Here is a 27,111-nt window from a genome sequence, read left to right on the forward strand (position 1 = left end):
TTTAAAACTTTAATACCATTTTAAAGTTTTATTATTTTAGCTTTATTTTAAATTATATTATTTTTTTGCATCTTTCAGGATCAGTCAAAGGCAAAATACTGCTACAAAAATAGGAGTGAAGTGCATGCTCTGTTAAGGGGGCATAAAGCATGAGGCAACAGGGGCACAAGGCAATTAAGGAGATAAATAGGCAATATATTAAAGCAAGGATTCAGGCAATATGTCAGGACATACAGAAGTCAGTAAGAGGAATGATGAGATGGGGAAGCACTGGAAAGGATCCGAAAAAGGAGTGATGCAGGCAGGGGGAGCATATCCATGGAGGGTTGATTTTGAGGCTGTCGAAGGAATGAGTTTAGGTGCAAAATTGTACCGCAATGCAAAATAAATGCTGCAAATATACTGAACAGGATCATCACATTCCTTAAAAGCATTCTTAATAGGAAGAGAAGAGGAAGAAATGAAGAAAATAGTACAGAAGAAAGGAACACACTTGGTATAAGAGTTTCAACAGTCATAGTCCATTTTGATGGGGATTGATGAATCTACTAATATTAAAGCTGGCTACATAATCAAAGGTTTTCATAGTTCAATTTTCTCAATATATTGTATGCCAAATATGCGGATTTGTGCCATGTGTGATCCCAACTTGAATGATCAAAATCTGATCGCTCTAAGAAAGATAAAAAAATAGTCAAGTTGATGGCCACACTGACATTAAATAGGCAGTGAACTGCAAGGTGAGAAATTTGTAGCGCTTTACCTCTTCCCCTAAACTGGATTGCTGCTACTGGCTTTAATAGGTGATCTTTTTGAACGACACAGTTAATAGGGGTAATATGTCAGAATTGACATGTTGCCAGCCAAAGAGAGAGATGTAAAAGTTATAACAGTGTGAGACAAAAGGATAGGATGAAAGACAGGAAGAAAGGAAGAGAGAGAAGCCCTTTTCATGTAAACATTGGGGATAGAGAGGTAGAGAAGGAGAGACAGATAGGAGAGACTTTGTGAGAGAGTGTCATAAAAGAACACTTTTTCATCTCATGTCATAAAATACGAGATGAGGAATGCGAGCGAAACATCAAGAAACAGCACGACAGCCACCACAAGAGGGTCAGCATCCTGCAGAAGAGGAAGATTAATATCAGAGTGAGAAACATAAAGACAATAATCTTATACATAGATGGAAAAAAAGCAAAAAGAACACAAGAACAAATTTCAGATCAACAAGGAAATCTCACCATTTGCATACGAGGTTTTGGGGGGGGCTCTTGCGTCCCCCCTGTATCCACGGGTTCTTCCATGCATTCTGTGCTGGGTGCAGGGTTATTAAGTTCATTTTCAGGCATGGATTCAATGTTTTCTTGCTCCACTGGGTGGTCAATAATATGTGCAGGGGTTCCCACCTGAGAAGGAGTATCTTCTTCCTGTATGGGAGGGCATGGAGTCCCGTCTCTTAGATGGCTGCACAACAGACCTGGGGGAGTGTCAGGATGACTAGGAGGCAGACTTGGTTCTGGAGTTTGGTCAGACAAAGGTGTTCCGTCATTACATATTTCAGTGGAACACTGTCTAAGCCACGGCACGTCACCTTCAACACTGTGCTCCTCTTCATCCTGTGCACATTGTGAGCCTATAAAACATAGACATGTCATAAATAATAAAAACGGACCTAACAGTCACATTTAATATATGTGCATATGAAACTGGTGCTGTTAACCCCTAGCATCAGGTAATTGTGCCTATTGTGTTTTGTATGGTGCTTTTGGCATTTGTAATCACCAGGTTAAATTGTATGTGCATTATCAGAAGTCATTGGTGGTTATATTAGGTTAATATTACTTTATGTTACATTTCATGCACTAGTTTAGAACCTCTCTATATATCATTCTTTAAGACAACCATGGGAAAGTGGACAAGTGGAGTTTACACATTTTCCTACCTATTCTGTTCACATTTTTAGTGTGAGCATGTATATAAAGTATATTTCACTTAAAGGAAACCTACCACTTAGAATGGCAGGGGTAAGCTGTAAGTACCGAGCACCAGCTCAGGGTGAGCTGGTGCCGGTACTTACTTTCGTTAGTGTTATAAACCGCGGTAAACTCTAGACCAGAACAGGCTTCGGCGCTGCGTGCGCACGATCGTGCGCGCGCCTACATAGGAAATAGCGGAGATGTCGCGCGCACAAGGGCCGCGCGCAGCACCAAAGCCTCTCCTGCTCTAAAGTTTAAAAAGTGTTAAAACCGCGGTTTATAACACTAACGAAAGTAAGTACCGGCACCAGCTCACCCTGAGCTGGTGCTCGGTACTTACAGCTTACCCCTACCATACTAAATGATATGGTTTCCTTTAATTATTATCTTACTTGGTGTCTCCAGTAGTTCCTCCAGATCATGAGAGAGGATTCGAGCAGTTCGAGATGCTTCCAGTGCCTGTTGTGCAGCTACAGAAGCAGAGTCAGCTTGAAGACGAGAATCCGCCGCACTGACAAGTAAAGAGAGACACAAAAAAACACATCAGGAGGGAAGATTAAAAGAGTCTCAGTGGCCAACTACTCTGACAGTACTCAGTGTGTGTCTATACATACAAATAAAATATACTATGGACAACACGAACATTATAGCTATGAATCAGATACAATACATATTCTAAGAGGCCGTTTTGTGTGCTGTGGCCATGGAGCAGCTGGCACCTTCTATCAGACATTCTCTTAATATGATAGGGATTACATTGGGTAAGAGGAGAGAGGAAGATAATTTATTTTCCAATGATCTGGATTCTACCCTGTTTCCCCGAAACTAACACACCTGACATAAATAACATCTAGTGTCATTTTTTTCAAGCTTAGAAATATAAGGCCTCCCATGAAAATAAGACCTAGCGGCAGCCATTGATGCAGTCTCCCCCACGCCGTACATTAGCATTAGTAAATAATTTAGATATTGCAAGAGGTTGTGACATGGAGGAAGAAATCATTGGATAAAATTACTGACAGCTGTACTACAAATTCGCTACAAGCAGCTACCCGAGCATGAAGGGGTCATTGAAGGAAAATGATAATGCTATACATGAGTGATAGGGCCATATGACTCATATAGAAATGGAGTCACAAGAAATTCGCCATGAAATTTAGAGTTTGGAGAGTCATAAAGAAGTTGTTGACATGATGGTCTTTAAATAAAAAATGTTGCTTTTTTGTTCATAAATACCAGGATTGTTAAATGTATCATAGATAGTTGTACATGGAAATAGAGTCACAAGAAATTTTCGACGGAATTCAGATGGGTATGTGATGGCATGAATACAGTATAGAGCTCTTAAAACCTTGGGACTGAAGGAAAAGCAAGAAGGTGTGGAGAAGACCGGGTTATGTTTGAAGGTCCTCCTGCTGGCCCCTCGACTCTTCCTGTACTGCGGGACCCTGGAAAGAAGCTACAGTGATAGTCTGGATTTTCTCTCCTGCTTTCAATTGTATTGGTTTCCTCAGGAGGCAGTTATGATTGAAAGTTATGGGAGAACAGTTCAACAAATAAATTAATAAGTTACTACTTTTATTGGCACTCTGTGATAAATTAGTGGGTTTTGGTTGTAGTCTGGGCACTCAGTCTCTAAAAGGTTCGCCATCACTGGTATAGAGTATACATGTGTACGGTAATAAATTTTGATTTTATGTTCAACAATATATGTTAATTCTTGCTCATGGAAAAATAAGACATCCCCTGAAAATAAGACCTAGTGCATCTTCAGGAGCCAAAATGTACCATATCTGAAGATCTTAACATAAATTTGCCTTTTCCTATGATTAAAACGCTTTAAATACATTTTAGCTACATGGAACCAATGTAAGCCCTGTTATCTGAAATATTTTTAACTATTTTATAATTTCTCTTTTTAAAGGGATTTTCCTACCAAAGAAGTGATCGTGGGGTGTTTCAGTAATGAGACCTTCACAGATCACAAGAACGGGATGTCTGATGGGGTCCGAGGTACCTCCGTTGGTCCCCTCATCGAGATGAGTGGAGCAAACAGCATGTCCATTGCACTCCATTCATCTCTATGGAGAAGACGGAGATTGCTGAGCGTCATACTGAGACCCCCACTGATCAGCGAGGTAGGCCTTTAGATAGGTAGGCCTGTGGATAGGACCTAACTTGTTTGGTGAAAAAACCCCTTTAATGCCAACTTGAATTTTTTGTTCAGTGGGATTTGTTGTGAATTGCTGAGATAGTCTGTTGATAGCATTTGGAAATGCCAGAATAAAAGAATATGGTTCAAACTATGGGCAAAATATCATTGAGTCAAAAAATGAGACTGTCTGGAATCAAATAATTAAATATCCCTATTTATAACCGTATTACGTTTAAAACAGAACAAAAATTCAGTTTTTTAATGAATTAGTCTATAAATGAATATTTCCTTAGTAATGAATGTTCTTCTTCTACAATTTTTAAGGATCAGGTCTGATCTATTTGATTGCTGTAAGTTTTAATCAGTAAAGTGTGAATACAGGAAAAGAACAGACTAGTATAATGCTTACACGTGTAATTTATGCTTCCCTGCCGTTTGCTCCTGGCTAACTACAATATGAAAGGAAGAACAATCTACACTTAGTTTCCTGGAGGCTTGCCAACAGCATTTGGACATGCAAATTATCCTGTTAAGATATATAAATAATTGAAGATAGGTAGATGAAGTGTCATAATATATGTTTAATAATATACTACAGTACATACATAATGCAGGAAACGACATGGCCTGATAAATATTATATTCATATCATTTATTTACAAAAAAACTTGTTTTGGTCAAACCTACTTGCCATTCCTATTCCTCTAAACCTCATATCTATATACATCCCTCACTGTGCTATTAAGTCAACTTCTTAAGTATAAATAATTAAGTAGTGTATAGATGCTAACATCACTCATTTAAGACCAATTTCAATGCTCCATCCTTTAGAAACATGCATTCACAAATCTCTGCTCCCTGTACCTGATACTAATTGAAATCTATATTTATTATTACCGTATGTTAGCAAGCAGAAGATTTTTCTAAATTAGACATTTAACATATAAGCATACACAACACTGATATGTTCCATTTAACTTCTTAAGGATGAGACCTGAAAAGGCTTTCAAGACCAGGTATTTTTAGCAAATTTTGATATGTAGTGGTTTAAGGTTTATAACTTTTTTTTTTTTTTTACTTTAAAAATTTTGAAAATTTTTTTTTGTGACATATAGGTCTAGTTAAAAATGAACCAATGTTAAAGAATTTGTTTTTCATTTCTTTTAGAATTTCCCCTTTATACACAAAGAAAATCTTAATATGCTAGTTAGAGAGTTATGGCCCATCCCAGAACAAGGCCAAAGGCCAAATACATGACTGGAATCAGGGTAGCAAGGAGAACGCGTATCTGGGTGTCAACTTGCTTTAGTGATCTTGGAATCTGAGATATACAGTACAGAACTCTCAGTGGGAGCATAGGAAGTGAGTCATGTCTGGTCTCAAGAGAATCCAGACATTCAGCCAGATAAGATGATACCAGAATCCTGATACCAAGACATCCCATTGAGAATCTAGAACTCATCTGATACAAGGTGGGATGTTATCTAGAGACACCTAAGGAGCAGGGGTGCACCTAGCCTTTCTGCTGCCTGAGGCGAACTATAAAAAGACGCCCCCCCCCCACTCCATGTATGTAATATATCAGGGAGTGTCAGGACCAGACCCAATCATATCGGTTTAATGTTAAAATAAAGCAATGCAAAATACATACAGCATCCCTCCATGTACTATATAATACACACAGCGAGCTACCACAAAGCACAAATACATACAACAATCCGCCATATAATATAAAATCAATACAGCATGCCGCCATATACCATATAATACATACAGCATGCCCCCATATACCATATAATACATACAGTGTGCCGCCATATACCATATAATACATACAGCGTGCCGCCATATACCATATAATACATACAGCATGCCCCCATATACCATATAATACATACAGTGTGCCGCCATATACCATATAATACATACAGCGTGCCGCCATATACCATATAATACATACAGCATGCCCCCATATACCATATAATACATACAGTGTGCCGCCATATACCATATAATACATACAGCGTGCCGCCATATTCCATATCATACATACAGTGTGCCGCCATATACCATATAATACATACAGCGTGCCCCCATATACCATATAATACATACAGTGTGCCCCCATATACCATATAATACATAGTGTGCCCCTATATACCATATAATACATACAGTGTACCGCCATATACCATATAATACATACAGTGTGCCCCCATATACCATATAATACATACAGTGTGCTGCCATATACCATATAATACATACAGCGTGCCCCCATATACCATATAATACATACAGTGTGCCCCCATATACCATATAATACAAAGTGTGCCCCTATATACCATATAATACATACAGTGTACCGCCATATACCATATAATACATACAGTGTGCCCCCATATACCATATAATACATACAGGGTGCCCCCATATACCATATAATACATACAGCGTGCCGCCATTTACCATATAATACATACAGCGTGCCACTATATACCATATAATACATACAGCGTGCCGCCATATACCATATAATACATACAGCGTGCCCCCATATACCATATAATACATACAGCGTGCCCCCATATACCATATAATACATATAGTGTGCCGCCATATACCATATAATACATACAGCGTGCCCCCATATACCATATAATACATACAGCGTGCCCCCATATACCATATAATACATACAGCGTGCAGCCATATACCATATCATACATACAGTGTGCCCCCATATACCATATAATACATACAGCGTGCCCCCATATACCATATAATACATACAGCGTGCCCCCATATACCATATCATACATACAGTGTGCCCCCATATACCATATAATACATACAGTGTGCTGCCACATACCATAGAATACATATAGCGTGCCTCCATATACCATATAATACATACAGTGTGCCTCCATATACCATATAATACATACAGCGTGCCGCCATATACCATATAATACATACAGCGTGCCGCCATATACCATATAATACATACAGCGTGCCGCCATATACCATATAATAAATAGTGTGCCGCCATATACCATATAATACACACAGCGTGCCCCCATATACCATATAATACATACAGCGTGCCGCCATATACCATATAATACATACAGTGTGCCCCCATATACCATATAATACATACACTGTGCACCCATATACCATATAATACATACAGCGTGCAGCCATATACCATATAATACATACAGTGTGCCCCCATATACCATATAATACATACAGGGTGCCCCCATATACCATATAATACATACAGCGTGCCCCCATATACCATATAATACATACACTGTGCCCCCATATACCATATAATACATACAGTGTGCTGCCATATACCATATAATACATACAGCGTGCCACCATATACCATATAATACATACAGCGTGCCCCCATATACCATATAATACATACAGCGTGCCGCCATATACCATATAATACATACAGTGTGCCACCATATACCATATAATACATACAGCATGCCGCCATATACCATATAATACATAGTGTGCCCCTATATACCATATAATACATACAGTGTGCCGCCATATAGTATATTTTACATGGTGGCACGCTGAATGTACACACATACATACACATATATAAACAGTATATACAGCAAATATACACCCATACATATACAGAATATATATATTACACACATACAAACACACACAGAGACATCTATGCATACATTCACACACACACACACACATATATATACATACATAGAAGTTACCTTCACTCTTTTCTTCCTTTTCTTCCTTTCTCCTCGACCTTGTCCTCGGGGGGCCGGGGGGGGGGGGGGAGCGTGAGAATCGCAGCCGGGGTGGGGGAGGGGGGAACGGGGATGTCGGAGCCGGGGGGGGGGGGACCGGAGTCTGGGGGGGGGGGCAGCGAAAACGGGCGGGGGCGACGGCTAGCGCGGACATTGGGCTGGGGCAGGGACTGGTACCTCTGCCGGGCGGTGAGATGTGATAGGAGGGCCGCGGGTGGGGGAAGTGTCGGCCGGCACGCAGGTACATGTTCCGGCCGCGCGCGTGTTGAATGGATGGGCGGGCCGCTGGGGGAAGTGTCGGCCTGTGCGCTGGTGCCTGTGCCGGGTGTTTGAATGTGATAGGCGGGCCGCTGAGGGGAAGTGTCGGCCTGCGCGCCGGCACAGGAGCCGCCCGCTGCCGGGTGAATGTGATGGGCGGCGGTATTGTCCGGGGGGGGACTTTAAGAGGTGCCAGCTGGAACCCATGCCAGCGGGCAGGAGCCCAACGCCGCCCCCTAGTTTAGCAGGAGGCGCGCCGCCTGAGGCGAGAATCTCAACTCGCCTCATGGCAGGTGCGCCCCTGCTAAGGAGTGCCTATTGTCTTTTTCCAGGAGGAATTATTTACCATCACATCAAGAGGAAAGGATCTTTAAGTGTGAACTAACCTCTTTCCCAATTAGTTCAACAAAATGTAATGGAATTGCTTACACTAGTAGTGCACCACTTGTACTCTGTTAAATGTGTATATCTCTATTATATATATTGTTTTGTCTAGTGTGCCCTTAAGGCAATTAAATATAAAATTTAACCTGCTTTGGTCTTGATCCACAAATCCTGACGTCCATGTCTCAGTTATATATATGCTAACATGAGGTTGACTTTCTGCCCTGATATAATCTCGTTACTGACCGGACGAGAAGTTGGTGGCAGCCTTCTGTACTGATAAGTCTCTGTTTCACTTAGGCTAGTGATAGGGGACATTTAGCCATTCAGGATTGTGACATACCGGAGCTTGTGTGGACAGCTCTATCTCACTTCTTGCGCCTCCCTGTACCCATACATTCAGGGAGTATCTATAAAAAAAAATAATGAATTGACCTTGCATACCCTTCAGCGGTCTGGAACGTCACAGTGTGTGACCAATGAAACTAAAGATAACCCCGGGTTGAGGTGTAATTTTTTATGTAGATTTAGATTCCCCTTGCCTCTCACACATTGGAGAGTTTGATAAATTAAAGTCTCCTCCCCTCTTAAGAATTTTTCTGGGTGCCTACAAAGTTTTTAAATATTGAATGCTCTACAGTTCTTCAAGTGCTTGAACTGCACGCCTAGTTCAATCTGACAATATCCTATTCGATTGGATAAACCGTCTATAATGTTTTTAGAATTTGAGGATCAATAAGTGTTGCTTCGTCTATGATCCTTTGTCGAAGACACTCAGTGTAGTTGGTTTTGTTCTGTTGGCTTTTTAGATGACCCTGGAAGAAAAAGTCTAATGGTGACAAGTGAGGAGAATGAGGCCAAGGATCCGGACACCGGAGGGTGAGTATTACGGTTTTTTACTTTTTAATCAACTCATGTATAAGCCGAGGTGAGGTTTTTCAGCACATTTTTGTGCTGAAAAACTTGGCTTATGCACGAGTATATACAGTATATTGGAAATATTTCATATGTCTATTTTCAGATTTTGGATCTGATGTGTATTTATCAAAATATCTTCCTTCTCAACATTGTTGCACACATTTTGATTTTTGGTGATTACAGCGCCATCTGTCAGCAAAATTGAAAAAGACCTTAGTTAAACCAATGTTATTTGGGTAGTACGGTAGCTTAGTGGTTAGCATTACAGCCTTGCAGTGCTGAGGACCTGGGATTCAAGTCCCAGGGTTAACATCTGCAAAGAGTTTGTATGTTCTCTTCATGTTTGTGTGGGTTTCCTCCCACACTCTAAAAAACATACTGGCAGGTTGATTAGATTGTGAGCCCTATTGGGGACAGTGACTGATCTGGCAAACTCTGTGCTGCGCTGCGTAATCTGTAAGTGCTATGTAAAGAATTATTATTATTCCCTAGGGAATCCAAATTAAAAATGCAGGTTCCCAGTTTAGATTTTCAAGTTGCCCCCCCACCCCGCATCTAGAAATTCCAGACCTAGAGATTACACACCTATAATTATTTCCCACTGATTTTCTGATGTTACCATTGTTAATTCAACACAGGATAGCAACCAAGGTCCTCATGAGGCTAACCCATAACCCATAGTGAATCTGCGTCGCATGTCCCTAGCCTTAAAAATGCCTTTGTAGAAAACATTCCTTTGTGCACTAAGTAGGCATTATATTTCCAAGTTTATTCACATCTGTTAGAAGGTCATTGATCAGATCTATAAATTAATGCATTTGACCTTTGCAGATGCTGCAAAAGAATGTTAACAAGCAAATGCACATGAAGTCTGTCCCATATAGAAATATTTGATTTTGTTTGTGTACTGGTGAAGGGAACTAATAAGGTAAGAGCACGTCTTGGCTCTGGGCATGCACATAGAGACAGCAGGGGTTACCATACAAACTCGTGTATAAGCCGAGTTTTTCAGCACGTTTTTTGTGCTGAAAAACGTTCCCTCGGCTTATACACGAGTCAATACTTAAGTCAATGGGCTTAAAAAATGATAAACTTATATACTCACCCTCCGGTGGCCCCGATGTGCAGCGCTGCTCCCCCCGTGTCCGCGCGGCTCGTCTTCTGGCTTCCCAGCGCTGCACATTGGGGCCACCGGAGAGTGAGTATATAAGTTTATTATTTTTTTAAATTAGGGGCAGGCTGTATACTACTGGGGACTGGCTGTATACTACTGGGGACTGGCTGTATACTACTGGGGGCAAGCTGTATACTACTGGGGGCAAGCTGGGTTGGCTGTATACTACTGGGAGCAAGTTGGGCTGGCTGTATACTGCAGGGGGCAGGCTTTATACTACAGGGGGCAGGCTGTATATTATAGGGGGCTGGCAGGCTATATACTTGGGGGGTCTGTGACCAACCATTTCCCACCCTCGGCTTATACTCAAGTCAATAGGTTTTCCCAGTTTTTGGTGGTAAAATTAGGGGTCTAGGCTTATACGCGGGTCGGCTTATACTCGAGTATATACAGTATTTATCTCTGGTTTTGAAGGGCTTTTTTGGCATTAGAAAAAGTCTTTAATAAGTTGCATTGAGACTTTTCACTGCTAAAATGTCGCACAGGGCTATTTTCGTCACTTCACTATACTGGTGTAAACATATAACTACTGCTAGTGCAACAACGTTTAAAGCCTGATTCTTGACTTGTGAATTTTTTATAAAATTGCAAAAAACAAGTATAGCCACTCCAATTCCCTGCTGGAGTATGTTCTGGGACTTTCTGTGCATTTTGTGACCTATACCCCTTGGTATACTGCCTGTCCCATGCCTGGCACATAAAAATAATAAACGCTTTGCTCACCATTCCGACGCTCCTTTGAATCTCCAATGGTTTATCCAGTCCGGCTGGCAATGATAGCTCCGTGTGCTCCGGCCATGCGGGCGCATGGACTGTGACGTCAGCCGCTTGCCACCGTCATATTCTGTGCTCAGCCGGCGCGCATTGCTTTCACTGCCACCCGGACTGGATAAAGCATCGGAGAGCGTCGGAATGGCCCCGCCGACCCCAGACTCCCCAAACCCTAGATTTCCCCCGGTGGGCTCAATGGGCAGTCCGCCCCTGCTCAGCTGCATTTTTGCCAATGGGTCAGGTTTTTATGCTACATTTTAATCTCAACGGCAGCAGATTGCTCACATACAATCTGCATGACTAGGTGAGCAGTGCAAGCAGCTCTCTTGTCAGTATTCTGGGGTTTTAAAAACACCCTACATATTCCCCCTGTAAAGTTTTTAGACAGAAATGATTACTTTATGTGAATTGGATAGGGGTGAAAAGAACTGAAGTGGGTGCAATAACTGATACTCTGGTGTCAAGAGGAAAAATGATGTACTAAATAACAATGAAATGTTGTTCTGCAACACCATTAAATTAAGTCAGTTGATTTGCTGGACTGGACTTCTAGTTGTCAACCTACTATTGGAACTACTAGAAGCCCAGTCCAGTGAATCAGCCAATCAACACAAAGCAGAGCCAAGTCAGAGTCTACTATGGCTAAACAACACACAGCGGAGAACAGCTGCAGACAAGTAGACTGACTGCCCATGCGCTAGTGTTCCTGACAGGCGATTAGAAAAGGAAGACATTATTACATTATGCACTGTCTTTATACATTTGAAAGAGTAAAGTACTACTCTTGTATATACAGTGACTACCACTGAGTTAGTGGTAAGACTTTTATCACCCTTAGAATCCAAGAATTGACTAGTCCAATGACTTACTTTTTATCTTCATTCAGTCACATAATCTATTGGCCCCAAGGATATGTTATATATTATACATGACATTTTAGAGGTCTTTAGAGTTTAGAGATCTCTTTACACAAGTATAGTCTATTACTTCATAATACCAAAGGAACCCAGCATTTGGTATGTGAGGGCCCAGTATTCATTTTAGTATTTACTATTGATGTACAGCTCTTATGGACTCTAATATTTATTTTATTTTTTTTATTCTGTCCATATACACCCATTGGGCATACCCATACGTGCGCCAGCGTATGATAGCCCCGCCGCTGCAAATTCGCAGCCCGATACATCAACCTACGCCAGGCACGTATGAAAAGTCGCTGGCGTGAAGGTGGCGGATTGAGGAAAATAATCGCAAAAGCTAGCAATAAGCTAGCATTTGCAATTATTTAAGGGCCTCTGCGCCACTGGCGGTGCGCAGAGGTCCTGATAAATATGCCCCATTACGTAAAAAATATAAGCCTCTTATACTCACCCCTCTACGCACTCTCATTCACCTGCAGCACCATCTGCTACTGCCTGTCTATGTTTATATACAGAGACAAGCGGTGCTGCCCGACCTCAACAGTGGCCCTGCTAGAATGGAACTTCTTCTGTAGATGGTGCATGACTCACAAATATATCATTAGATTTTAGGAGGGAAAATGTATTAAATTGTTATGCCAGCAGGCAGATATGGTACTGTCTCTAGCTGACTATGTGATGCTTTGCTTAGGCATTATTCGATGGATAGGCAGACATGAAAAAAATCTAACTGTCAATAAATACACTGCCAGTAAATAAGGGACTTTAGTGCACTGCATATTATTTACACTATAATCAGGTAAGGGGTGCAGGGTGGATTCCAAAAATGACATTTTGAAATGCTTCTTCTTTAAGATGCTGGCACTTCAGTTGGGTTTACTTGAGATTTCCTAAGCCCTCTCCCCCCACCTTGGAAGGGATTTGTGGGTCCCTCGTCTGGGATGTGAACCTATCTCTAAAATTGACCCCCGAGACTATATCCTGTAGCTTCCTGTCCCAGAAGACAGTCAAATCCAGAATGTCAGTGTTAGTGTTTGGCATACCAGTTTTCATTTCTATACTTTGTTTTCTATGTCTATACGGCTGTTGTACTATTAAAAATCCAGTCAAATAATATTTATAAACAATTCTCATTAACAGTAAGCGTTCCCAGTTTACTTCATGTTTTAAATAATGGGTACACGAAATTATCTGCTGACATTGTTTCAGCCTAAGGAAATGACCTTTCAATCCGTTATTTATCTTTCAGGAAATCGTAATTTGGGATTATACTTTCACAAGTTCTCGTCTCTTCACATTATCATTGATCTTAATATTTTTCTTTGGCATGAAAGCACTTAGAGCATCAACATTAAATGATTTCCGAGTCTGCAGAGTAATTACAATTGTCTAGGAAAACATGAAGAAGAAAGTCCATGCAGTAAATCCAGGATATGCAATTTTATACCTTTTTACATCTGGCCACAGGTGATACTAAAGCTTATTACAATAGACCTTACTATGGGGGAAATCTTAGAGGTCTGTCAAAAATAGCAGCTATCTTGCATCTTCCCACCATAATATTATTTCCCAGGGGCATTTCCTTATAAAATGGCTGTCACCACAATATGATGTTTTTCTGAATAAGAAAGTATTACTTCTTCCCCATGTGGGCCAATACCCAAAATACAAAACAATAACAAACTTAAAACATATTTGATATCACCACAGTGCTACTTATCTACAGAATAATGGTTGAAATCATTGATGAACCTTAAAATAGTTCTATTAAAACATCCATTTAAAATTTTTTACAAATAATGCTTTGTCCTTATTGCCGAAATAGTTCCATTCATTAAAGGGAAGCTGTCACCTGTTGCCTAATGACAAGTTCCCTTAGTTCTATGTTATCACTGTTTTTAGCTTAAAAAATGCATAGTTTCTACCCCCAGAAAATGAGCTTTTTTACCCCCAGAAAATGTCTTACTGTCTGCCTGAGGTGTTTTTTAGCATTGATGCAAACCTAACCAGCCTGCAGTTTCTAATTTCTGTCTTCCTTTGGGCCACTGCGTGGTGTCAATTGCAGATGAATTTCACTTCCCTATCACCGTCATTGCTCTGACCTAGGCTCCTCCCCCAATCCAAAAGGAGGCTTCGAGATCTGATGACATGGGATATAGTAAATATCACATCATATTCTGAAAAATCTAACGCTACTTTATTTTGTTGTCAAATGCAATTTGGCTGCTCCTACATTTGTGGGCTACAGCCTGTATTAATCAAGACGGTGGCATGCATTTGGTTACATATCACACATTAAAAAAGCTCTGTAAATTCGAAAAACCTAAAATACATAAAAACAAACATCCAGGTTTTTCAATATCTCCACGTATATAATTCTAGATAACAACCTGTTTTTTCACAATGTGGAGGCATTACCATATATACTCAAGTATAATCCTAGTTTTTCAGCACGGCTTATACTCGAGTAAAAAAAATATAGGCTTTACCAGGTTTTTGTGGTTAAATTAGGGGCCTCAGCTTATACTCGGGTCGGCTTATACTCGAGTATATACAGTAGTTTATTAATTTTGATAATTGCTGTGATATCATAGGAAGGCACTTATATTAACTTTGTCATTGAGTCCTAAGAGGCCTAGTGCATCTGATTTCAGAATCTCACAAGCTTCTATTTGTAGTATAATTGGATTGCGATTACCTCCTCTAAACTTTGTGGAGTGTTTTGTTATTTTATACATTGTGAAAGTGAATTTTGGGGGGAAAATACATTAATTTAGCCAAACAAATTACTTTTTCAAAATTGCACCTCCATTTTGTTTTTAACCCTGTGAAACAGTTAAAGGGTTAACAAACTTCATAAAACTTATTTTACATACTTTGAGGGGTGTGGTTTCTATAATGGTGTAATACAGTGATTTTCAACCTGTGTGGTCTGGTGTGCCGCGGGGAAAGTTCCCCAAACTATGGTGCCCCCTGTGTTTTGTTTCCCGGCAATGCACAGCGATGTAAAATGAGAAATACTATAGTCATGAGGCTGGAGTACTACAAGTATCAGCTCATATGCTGAGTATATAAGCTTGCACTCGTACTCCTGCATCATGGCCATAGTACTTCTCATTGTACCCCTTTATTTTGCAGTATATGAGCCACATAATAATCAGCACCAAAAAATACTAAAAACAGGGAGAAACTGAGAACTGTTGTGGAAGAGGTTTCACACTCATTTACTGAGTGAGTAAAATAAATTTAGAATCTATATTATTAACTATATGTATAATATGACTGTTTTAGTGTCATTTTGTGCTATTTTGGTTGGTGGTGTGCCCCAGGATTTTCTAAGTATAAAAAGTGTGCCGCGGCTCAAAAAAGGTTGAAAATCACTGGTGTAATATATGAGGCTTTACTATTATTTAAGACTCTTGACATCAAGCTGTGCAGGTCCCTCAAAAGTATGATTTTACATTTTAACAAAAATGTGTAAAATAGCCCCTAAAGTTCTAATCCTTATAACATCCTACAGAAATTAGAGGACGCATAAAATAATTCCAACATAAAGGTCAATGTTAGAGATTTTTTAAAAATTTCTGCCAAATATAATTTTATTCATAAATAAACATAAAACATGCAACCAAACACAGAGTGCAACGTGTCACGACAAAAAAATCTCAGAATCACCTGAAAATGTTAAAGCATTCCGAAGTTATAACCACATTAATGACACGTCAGATTTGAAAGAATGGGCCGAGACAGAAAGATTCAAATGTTATTAAGGGGTTAATATAGAAAATATATTGGACATTTTTAATAACATTTATCTGCTACACCGGAGAACCACTTTAAACAGAACCTGTCAGGTCGAATTGGGAACCCTAAACCAACTACAGGTCATTATGGACTTGTGGTTAAGGTTTCCCATTCCACCTGCAATGCAAAAAAATTAAAAGTTTATACTCCCCTAGAGTATACTCCTCCTAGATGTGAGATGAGGCAAATCTGAGGCACAGTGGCGCCTCCTCTCACATTGCTTCAATGAACCTGGGATAAAAGCCTGGCCTCACTGCGCATGTGCTGCACTTCCAGCAATTGTGGGCTGAATCTCTAGCTTGACTTACCACAATGTGCAGGCGCCAAAAGCTGCGGACGGTGGCTAGTATAAATGGTTTCTTTTTTAATTCGCCCCCACGGATAGCTCTCACACAGGGTGATTTGGGACAGAAAACCACAGTCCATATGCACCTGTAAGTGGTTTAGTGTTCCAAATCACCATAACAGGTTCCCTTTAACATTTTCTTTGTAATGTCAAAAAGTAAAAAACCCTGGCTATCAAAGGTGGAAAATGTCTCAAAGCCCCAGTAACAGAAAGGGTTAAGATCTGCCATTTTGCCTTTTAATAATAAATTGTGAAAAGACATAGAATGCTCTTAACACCTTCACAAATCACGATCCACTAGAGTTAACACCCAAGGATGTTTAAGAGTTTTAAAAATATATATGAAAAAACTGAAATCAGCCCCCATATATATGAATAAAATCATGAACAGGTTAGGCATCTCCGCATCTCAAATTGCAAAATTGCAAGTTTTATTAAAATATAAAACTGATTATCCTAAATAGTGAATGGCGTATTGAAAAAATACATACAAATATACAGTTTCTACATAAACAAATTAAATTTAAAGAGAACCCGTCATGCAAAATAACCCCCCTAAACTAAATATATTTTCATAAACTGCCATTAGAGAGCATTGCCTCTATCCCTTCATTGTCCCTCTACATGCCTGTAAACCTAAGCAATGAGGTCCTAAAGCTGTATGCAAATGACCTGTGAAATGTCCAATGAAGCATTAGCATATTCAAGCTGTCCACTCTATTCATGAGTGGGAGGCACAGCCACACCCCCAGTGCTTGACTGACAGCCTGTATAATGGTGTGAGGCTGTATAATGATGTGCTTCCTGGTGCTGGTGGCCACGCCCCCTGCAGCCTGTGTGTGTGTGTGTTTAGGAGAGATACAGCAGCTCCAGGCAGCCATGTTACAGCAGAACATGTCAGGTACTTGTGTAGCTGATGTCTGTCTCTCTCACCTGTATATTAGGAGGATGCAGCATGTCAGCAGATTACATACACACACTAGCAATGCTTTACTATACATTATACACAGACATGAGCAGGGGGAGGAGAGGGGAGGGGTAACAGGGGTGACATCACTGCCTCTGACCATGTGACCAGCCTCATTTACATGATAAAGAATAGATGATTTTACAATGAATAATGTATGAAATGACTAGATAATGGCTGGGATGGGATCCTTGTGAGCTGCTCCAACGGGTAGTAGTGACAAGACTAGTGACACAGACCTGATGACAGGTGTCCTTTAAGAACAAACCTGTGGAACCTATCTTGTACGTAACCCGGGGACTGCCCCAAGTAATCACTATATACAACCCCCAAGCAATCATTATATACAGCTCCCCCAGCAATCACTATATACAGCTCCCCCAACAATCACTGTATACAGCTCCCCCAGAAATTACTGTATACAGCTCCCCCAGCAATCACTATATACAGCCCCCAGCAATCACTATATACAGCTCCCCCAGCAATCACTATATATAACCCCCCAGCAATCATTATATACAGCTCCCCCAGCAATCACTATATACAGCTCCCCCAGCAATCACTGTATACAGCTCCCCCAGCAATCACTATATACAGCCCCCAGCAATCACTATATACAGCTCCCCCAGCAATCACTATATACAATCCCCCAGCAATCATTATATACAGCTCCCCCAGCAATCACTATATACAGCTCCCCCAGCAATCACTGTATACAGCTCCCCCAGCAATCACTGTATACAGCTCCCCCCCCAATCACTATATACAGCTCCCCCAGCAATCACTGTATACAGCTCCCCCAGCAATCACTATATACAGCTCCCCCAGCAATCACTATATACAGCTCCCCCAGCAATAACTATAAACAGCCCCAGTAATCACTGTATACAGCCCCCCTAGTAATCACTGTATACAACCTCCCCAGAAATCACTATATACAGCTCCCCAAGCAATAACTATATACACCCATATACAGACTCTTATTATAACTATATACACCCCCCCCATAATAACTATATACAGTCCTAGGTAAAATAATAAAATTGTACTCACCTTCCATCGTTCCCCTGATGCGGGTCGACGTCCTTCCTTTCCTTTGCAGTATCAGGATAGTGGATATTGGCGCTGCCATCTTTGTATAGATCCGATCGTCTATGACAGGGAACTTATTGTTCCCCAGCTCTGCCATAGACTGAAGTCGGGGCACATCTGCTGCATACGGTCCGGGGAGCCTGGACCCAAATACACTGTGGGCGATTTGGGTGGCCATGCAACCACCTGAATTGCCCACACTTGGAGGGGGCCCCTTTAGGGACAAAGTGGTGAGGGCCCCAGGGCATGTTCCCCGGGCGCCCCCCCATAATCCGGCTCTGGTATCAATGAAACTTCGGCTGGTCCTGCAAATAACACCTTGCTTAGCTCTGTGTTACAGGTGTGCACAGCACAGGTTTTTATTTTTGGCAAAGTTTTTACATTTTTCTAACGATATTAAAAGACAACAAAACAAACAAAATGTGCAATCTCTGTAATCATTCTGACCTAAATGAAAATAAAGTCTGATAGAAAACTGAATTTTTTGTCAATTCAAGCACATTGGGAATTTTGATTCTAAAAATTCTGAAAATGAAAAACATAAAAATTGTATGGTTTTTGGAATGTAGTTAGTAAGTAAACAGAAATGCAAAAACTGAATATGGCCTGAAGAGGTTAAATATTCTTAGCATAGGACCAATTTATAAAACTGGTCCAACAGTAGATCTGCCTTTGTAGCTTACGGTACACCAAACAAAGTGTTTCTTTTTGTATTTAACAAATTTTGTTTAAAAAATGAAAGTTGAGCTCTGATGGTTTCAAAAAAGCCAGGGTTGCTGCAAGGTTGGACACACACACAGCAGAATTGGCATAGCTTACCTGCAGCAATTTACATTAGCATCATTGAATGAGAATCCCAGGCACATGGTTTGAAAAGAAGAGCAGCAGCAAGAATTATGATGCTCAGGAGTTTGAGTACCCTCAAACTACTTTTTTTTAGATCTCTGCTTTGTGCTGCTTCTTAGCTCCTCCTCTCTGAGTGACTTTTTTAGCATTAATTCAGACAGCTGTTATAGCTGTAACTCAGAGAACAGGGGAGGGACTTTGGAGCAGATTATACAGAGATTTAACTACACACTAATGGGAGGATAATCCCCAAGTGCTCCAAGACCAGCTACAATCCTGGACTATCAGGCAATTCCAGTTCTGAAAACAATACACGTAAAGGTAGGTAATATACACTCACCGGTCACTTTATTAGGTACACCTGTCCAACTGTTAGTTAACACTTAATTTCTAATCAGCCAATCACATGGCGGCAACTCAGTGCATTTAGGCATGTAGACATGGTCAAGACAATTTTCTGCAGTTCAAACTGAGCATCGGTATGGGGAAGAAAGGTGATTTGAGTGCCTTTGAACGTGGCATGGTTGTTGGTGCCAGAAGGGCTGGTCTGAGTATTTCAGAAACTGCTGATCTACTGGGATTTTCACGCACAACCATCTCTAGGGTTTACAGAGAATGGTCCGAAAAAGAAAAAACATCCAGTGAGCGGCAGTTCTGTGGGCGGAAATGCCTTGTTGATGCCAGCGGTCAGAGGAGAATGGGCAGACTGGTTTGAGCTGATAGAAAGGCAACAGTGACTCAAATCGCCACCCGTTACAACCAAGGTAGGCAGAAGAGCATCTCTGAACGCACAGTACATCGAACTTTGAGGCAGATGGGCTACAGCAGCAGAAGACCACACCGGGTGCCACTCCTTTCAGCTAAGAACAGGAAACTGAGGCTACAATTTGCACAAGCTTATAGAAATTGGACAGTAGAAGATTGAAAACGTTGCCTGGTCTGATGAGTCTCGATTTCTGCTGCGACATTCGGATGGTAGGGTCAGAATTTGGCGTCAACAACATGTAAGCATGGATCCATCCTGCCTTGTATCAACGGTTCAGGCTGGTGGTGGTGGTGTCATGGTGTGGGGAATATTTTCTTGGCACTCTTTGGGCCCCTTGGTACCAATTGAGCATCGTTGCAACGCCACAGCCTACCTGAGTATTGTTGCTGACCATGTCCATCCCTTTATGACCACAATGTACCCAACATCTGATGGCTACTTTCAGCAGGATAATGCGCCATGTCATAAAGCTGGAATCATCTCAGACTGGTTTCTTGAACATGACAATGAGTTCACTGTACTCAAATGGCCTCCACAGTCACCAGATCTCAATCCAATAGAGCATCTTTGGGATGTGGTGGAACGGGAGATTCGCATCATGGATGTGCAGCCGACAAATCTGCGGCAACTGTGTGATGCCATTATGTCAATATGGACCAAAATCTCTGAGGAATGCTTCCAGCACCTTGTTGAATATATGCCACAAAGAATTGAGGCAGTTCTGAAGGCAAAAGCATGGTGTACCTAATAAAGTGGCCGGTGAGTGTATATCTCCATGGCTGTTACCTGCACAGAGCACAGAACTGCTGACAGTCTTACATTAAGTAACACTACATGTTTCAATTAAATGTCAACAAACAGAAATCTTATTGCATAATAAGTAAAAAAAGAAAAAAGTTTAACTTTCCATACAAAAATAGCTGCATAAACGTACAGGACATCTACCATCAGATTTACTGATAGTAGATAAGTATTCACCTCATCATCCCCCTGTGCAGTAATTGTAGTTTGTTTTTTCTTGTAATGGCCACATTTTGAAGAAAACAATATTTTTAGAATTTTCAAAATTAGCCTGAGCTGCTCTTGCGGGGTGTAATTTCTGTTTGCCCTCCGTTGGCCTACCAGCACCACGGATACATCTTGCAGAGATCGTTGACATCAGAACCTCTCTGCAAATCTCCCGAATACATGATGATTCCATTCCTTGCGCAGAATAGAATATAATGGTAGATATTCTTTAAATACCCCTTTACCATAATGAACCATATGGAATTGTTGTTGTTTAACTACAATGGTTTAAGTGGGCATTTGCAAGGTGTCTTGCTGGGAGAGACATCTGGCCACTGATAAGAAATGTGAGAATCTATTATTAAAGCTGGAAATACACATACTATACTTGTTAGTCAATGGTTATATCCCTTAATACCCAATTTTAGTTTTCCCTCAAATTCACCATTGTATTGGAAGAATGGGGAAACACCGGCGTATGATAGGCCTACCACTGCTTTGACACAGTCTGATACATCAATAGGCTGTGACCTCTTGATGTATTTGGTGGGGTCCTGCACATCATTTATTTATGTAGAGTAGAGTGGGCAGGCATAGGGACAGGAACGCCCTCGCGCGGCCCACTCTCTGTCGTCTGCACCCCCCCTCCACGCCCCCTCGGCGTGAAAGTGCCACATTGGAGAAAATAATTGGGAGTGCGAGCTATAAGCTAACATTTGTGATTATTTCAAGGACTTCTACTCCACTGACGAGTCGCAGAAGCCCTGATAAATATCCCCCAATACGTTAAAAATGAAGGCGCAGATTTAACAAACTGTTTATGAAAGAATTCTGTAGTGATTTGCACCAAAAACTGACTTGAAGGGGTATTCCCATCTGGGCATTTAAATTTAATTTAATTCATTTTCCATATGTAAACATTTCTTCAATTGGATGTTATTAAAAAAAATGTTCTTGTGTGAAGATAATTTCTCACAACTGTAGCCATGTTGTCCCTTAGAAACAAGATAGCTTCCTCGGATACGACCACCTTACATTTTAGCAGTAGTGGTCAGACATGCGCTATTGAGCTCTGCCTGACCACCTGGATTCAGAGATCATTACCACAGGACGGCTGTGGGACATGCAGTAACTCCCAGACATTTCATATACAAAAGCCTTTTGTTTCTTTGTGCAATCTCTCCAGTAGAGGTGGCCGTATCCAGGGACACAGTCTTGTTTTTAAGGGACCATATCACCATATCACTTTATGAGAAACTACCTCTGCACAGGTAAATTTTGTATAATCACATGTAATTGAAGAAATGTATACATTTGGCAGACTAATGAATCTGGATGTGAATGTCCAGACGAGAATACCCCTTTAAGTTTTTAGACACTTTTCTGACTATTATGAAAATAGGGAAATTTACTATCCGGCAATGCACACAATGGTAAATCTGACACAGCATAAGACTGTCTAATCTAATGGTCCCCACAAGGATTTTTCTGTGATTCAACACCCTTGTTTCCCTTGTTTTTAACTGGCTTTATTATAGTTAGTGTTTCTAGATGTAAATACCCCAACCCCCCTCTGTGTTCTTTCCTGACATAGGGGGGTATCATGTAAAAAGAAAAACAAAAAATAAAATATAAATATGAAAAGAGAAACAAATCCCAATCGCTACCCATGCTTATGCAAAATTTTATTATTCACCCTCTTTGCCCCGAATGACAAATTATACAGGGAAAAATCACTGAACCTATTTTTAACATTATTTTGGGTTAAGTTAAAAAAAAAAAAAAAAACATTTGTTCAGTCCTTGCACACTTGATAATGTTTACCCCAAATATCGTACATGTGCAAGTATTCACGAGAGTAAGGGCAGTGCCTGAGGAGGCACAAGGGACAGTAGAATTGTTGTGGTGGTGAGAAAATGGGATTAGGGACTTTAGTAATGCCCCCAAAGCACTTCTGCTTGATTTGCAAAAATATAAAGTTACATTGTAAAACAAAAGAGATGGTTAATCTAAATAATAAAGGTATGTATTATGGAGCCTAACCTCTACAAAACAGTGGAGGTGCTTGGTAATGGTGAAATTAAGTGATATATTTCATTTAAATAGTATGACCTCTTCAAACCTGGTTATTAAGGACTCTTTATAAATGGGCAGCTTAACTTCTCAAATATTATCCACAGCATTTAATGAGTTAAGTGTATATATACAATAAATTAGGTGCCAATACTGCTTCCTCGATAGGTCCTGGTGATCGATCATGTGATTTCCAGACCTGAATCAGAAACCATGCAAAATTGATATGCAATCCTGATATGCAATATGCTATATTAGCATAATGGTTCTTGTGGAATGGCAAAAATAATATGATTTTTTATTTTGCCTGAATTTTCTATACTTGAAGGAAAGTACAATAAAATATGTTATGTATGTGTGGAGTACATTAGCAATTATGTCTTGAAAATGACACTGCAAAGTTTAAAAATATAAATGACTGCTATTTAAAAGAACCTACCTGGCGATTGCCATCTCCTGCTTTTGTCTGGCTGTTACCTCTGCTCTTCTTGCAGCCTCTACAGCTCTTTCCACCTTCTCCCTTCCTTTTCCTCTTCTTAGTGGAAACAGGCTCTTGACCTTTCCACTGGCCAACATGTTCATTTTGTACTTTCCTTCTTCTCGTGACCCATCAGGATAGGTGGTTCTACCATAGCCATGCCGTCGATTCCGCAACCATTCTCCTTCATAGCACAGGCCATTAGACCTTCGGCTTACTCCATATCCACTACGCCGGTCTCCTTTCCATTCACCAGCATAAGTCTCTGTTTCCCAGGCAGCAATTGGCAACTCAGACTCTGTTTCTGCTACACTGGCACTTGATCCATCCTGACTGGCACTAGACCCCAAGGATCCTCCAGCACCCCGTGTCTCACTTCTTATAGAACTACGTTGGCTGTCTCGACCACTTGAAGGTGCTTTGGTGTCTGATCCACGATGAAGTCGGAAACCACTAAGTATGAGTGAACGTGAGAAAAAAAAACCTCTTTTTTTGGGCTTACCACTTCCCCCAGGTCCAGGGCCATCTGATCCAACCCCTCGAACTTTCAGAACAAAACCTCCACGTGATCCAGAGGCTGGGCTTCCTGGAAGAAGTCCAGGGTTGGTATGTGAATGGGGGCCAGGAGACTGAGGCAAAGAATTAAGGGTTGGTGTTCGAGGAGAACGTAGGAGGGCAGCTTGGTGATATGGGACACTCTGACGTACCCCATATCCGTGACGTTTTCCAGCCTGCCACTGTCCTTGATATGTACCTGCAGAAAAGTAAAGTAATGAAAGACATAAAAAAGTAGAAATTTATGTCCAAAGACATGATGTCCTACAGTTGATTCAGTTCTTTGCTGTTCTAAAAAAGCATTTAATTTAAATGATGTGACAGATTTCATTTACAAATGGAGAACCTATTTTTGGACAGTATGTACTTTGTCTTATGTGTCATAGAATAAAATCCTATTAGGGTATAAATGTTTGCCTCACCTCCATCTGAATACGTCTCCACACCATATCCATCCTGCTGTCCATCTGTCCATAGACCTTCATATCTTGCCCCAGAGAGGCTTTCTCTCACTCCAAGCCTTCCTTTTAATCCATGTGTCCACTCCCCTCGATACAGCCATCTCCCTTTGTGCTCTTCACCTAGTCCATTTCTCTTGCCTTGGTCCCAATATCCACGATATGTGTTACCACTGGGCCAGGTGTAAACTCCGAGAGATTCAAATCCATTACTCCAAAGGCCACTGTATTCCCCCTGTCTTGTAGGGCCTTTGCATACGCCATATCCATGTGCTCGACCCTCATGCCAGTCCCCCACATAACAACCACCATCTGAAAACCCAAATGTTCCCCCGCTGAACATGCAAGAGCCGGTCTCACATCGATCTCGTCCGACCCCCAGTTTGCCTCTAATTACCTGCTCCACAATCCATACATAATTAGTTTCTCCGTATCCACTGGCATTCACAAATTATGAAATAGAGAATTGGCTTCATGTATAAAGTTTTTGTAGTTTTGGATCCCTTTTTTACCTGTACCTACGCCTTTTTGTCCATTATCCAGGTAGAAGTAGTCTTTTTTATCCAGTCTTTATTGATCTGTCATTGTTGTATTTGGTTAGTCCGTGTGGCTACTAAAAATACCTGGAAAAGGAGAACATGACAGTTACACCAAATACTATACACGGTTCATTGAGTTTACACACTGTTGTCAATGCAGCTGAAGTAAAACTCCACACAAGCTATGAAAAGGAATAGAGGGGTTTAACCTGTTTTTATCTATTTTTGGTTTGTATGACTGTTTCTCTTCACCACACAGCATGTAAATTATTAATGAGGTATAGTAAAAAATTAAAAATTACTAGCAGTATGTCTATCATCTCATGTAGACTATCAGTAAGCCTACCAAAGAAAGCAAGTAAGGTAACATATCATTAAAATTGGGGGAAAAAAAGAAACAGTACAGAATAAGAGGAATATGCAATGTGTTTTGTTATTCCTCACATTTCTATACTCAACCAAGGAGAACAAATATTGTCAAAAATATATACAGTCACATGTCAACCTACGGAATAGCACTACTTAATATTTCTGGGCCAATCACATGTATATATGAATGCTATATAAAATAAAAGCTAAATCAGCATTTTAAAAGGAAGACAACATTTCATTGATATCGACTACAGCTATTGTGCAAGTGCACACACAGGCACGGTATTATCAAAGAGGAGCCTATTGATCCCTGTGCATTTAATACGACTGAATATTGTGGACATTTGACAACATACAGCGTACATTATGGATGTAACCACATTCATTCCTCCATATGTACATCACACATTTACAATACAATCTGTTCTCTCACATATAGCTCTTCACTTACCTCTCAGTGCTTTTAGATGCAGGTTTGAGACGGCTGGAGGGGGTGGAGGATGGATGGGAGGAGGAGAGCTGAATGTGGAGGGGCTTCTCTCAGGGTGGAGATGTGCACAGAGGGTTAGTGGTGGCCAGGAGGGGGAGGTGTGCTGGAAGTTTGGGACATTTATATTTCTGGGTGCCGGTAAAGACGTGCTGTGGATGAAGGAGCGCTGCTGGGTGTGGGAAGAAGAAGGGTGGAAGAAGAATGATTGGGGGGAGGGGGGCTTTGGGGTCAGCTGAGGTGATGTCTAGGCTTCAGTAGCACCTTGTCATCTTTTTAGTGTAAAACAAATGGTTTGAGTGTTACATTTATGAAACCACCGTGCCTACAAGAAATGGATGAATATATTTCAAGCCATGACGAACGTGTGACTTCAGGTTAAGGTGGATGTATCATCAGCCATTACTGACCGCTGTATACACATGCACTGTAGTATATACAGCTCTGCTCATTAGCACACAGCCTTCTTTTTCTCCCTAGCAACATCCTGCAGCTGGCCCATGACTACCGTTTCCATGGTAGCAGGAGGAAGAGAGAGGCGGTCTCATGGAAACCGTTGCCATGGAAAAGAGGTCTGCAGCATCCCCTGCTATCTTGTTACATACACACTGACAGACATAAACATGGATACAGCTAAACAGGCTCATAAATTATAATCAGGCCTGCCATGTTTTGCAGGACGCTTTCTTATTTTGCTATGAGTAGTTATTCGTCTATGAATGATGCTGGTAGTGAAGAGGATCTTACAGAAGGCTGATGCAAGATGTCTTCATTTACACAATATGTAAATGTACAGATTTTACATAGCTGTACTGGGCATAATATTGCCTTTTACACAGAAGACAAATGTCTGTTATGTTATGTGTATGCTATTTATATAGTGGGAGCAAAAATGATGTCCCATCATGTCCATCCCAATTAGGGTCCATTATCTTGGGAAATCTAGAAAGGAAAGTAT

At 40.8% G+C, this 27,111-nt stretch overlaps 1 protein-coding gene across 1 annotated transcript; it reads right to left on the reverse strand.

Annotated features, from left to right (window-relative positions):
* JPH4 (junctophilin 4) lies at positions 1–26,583 on the reverse strand. Its single transcript, XM_072150616.1, has 6 exons — positions 26,118–26,583; positions 24,720–25,378; positions 23,704–24,496; positions 2,369–2,487; positions 1,242–1,633; positions 1–1,122 (listed from the first exon to the last, which is right to left on the reverse strand). The coding sequence occupies exons 2-6, from the start codon at positions 25,096–25,098 to the stop codon at positions 1,042–1,044; spliced, it is 1,764 nt and encodes a 587-aa protein (XP_072006717.1). The 5' UTR covers positions 25,099–25,378; positions 26,118–26,583; the 3' UTR covers positions 1–1,041.
* Between the last annotated feature and the right edge of the window lie 528 nt (positions 26,584–27,111).

The sequence above is a fragment of the Engystomops pustulosus genome, chromosome 1 (genome assembly GCF_040894005.1).
Source record: "Engystomops pustulosus chromosome 1, aEngPut4.maternal, whole genome shotgun sequence".
Taxonomy (NCBI): Eukaryota; Metazoa; Chordata; class Amphibia; order Anura; family Leptodactylidae; genus Engystomops; species Engystomops pustulosus.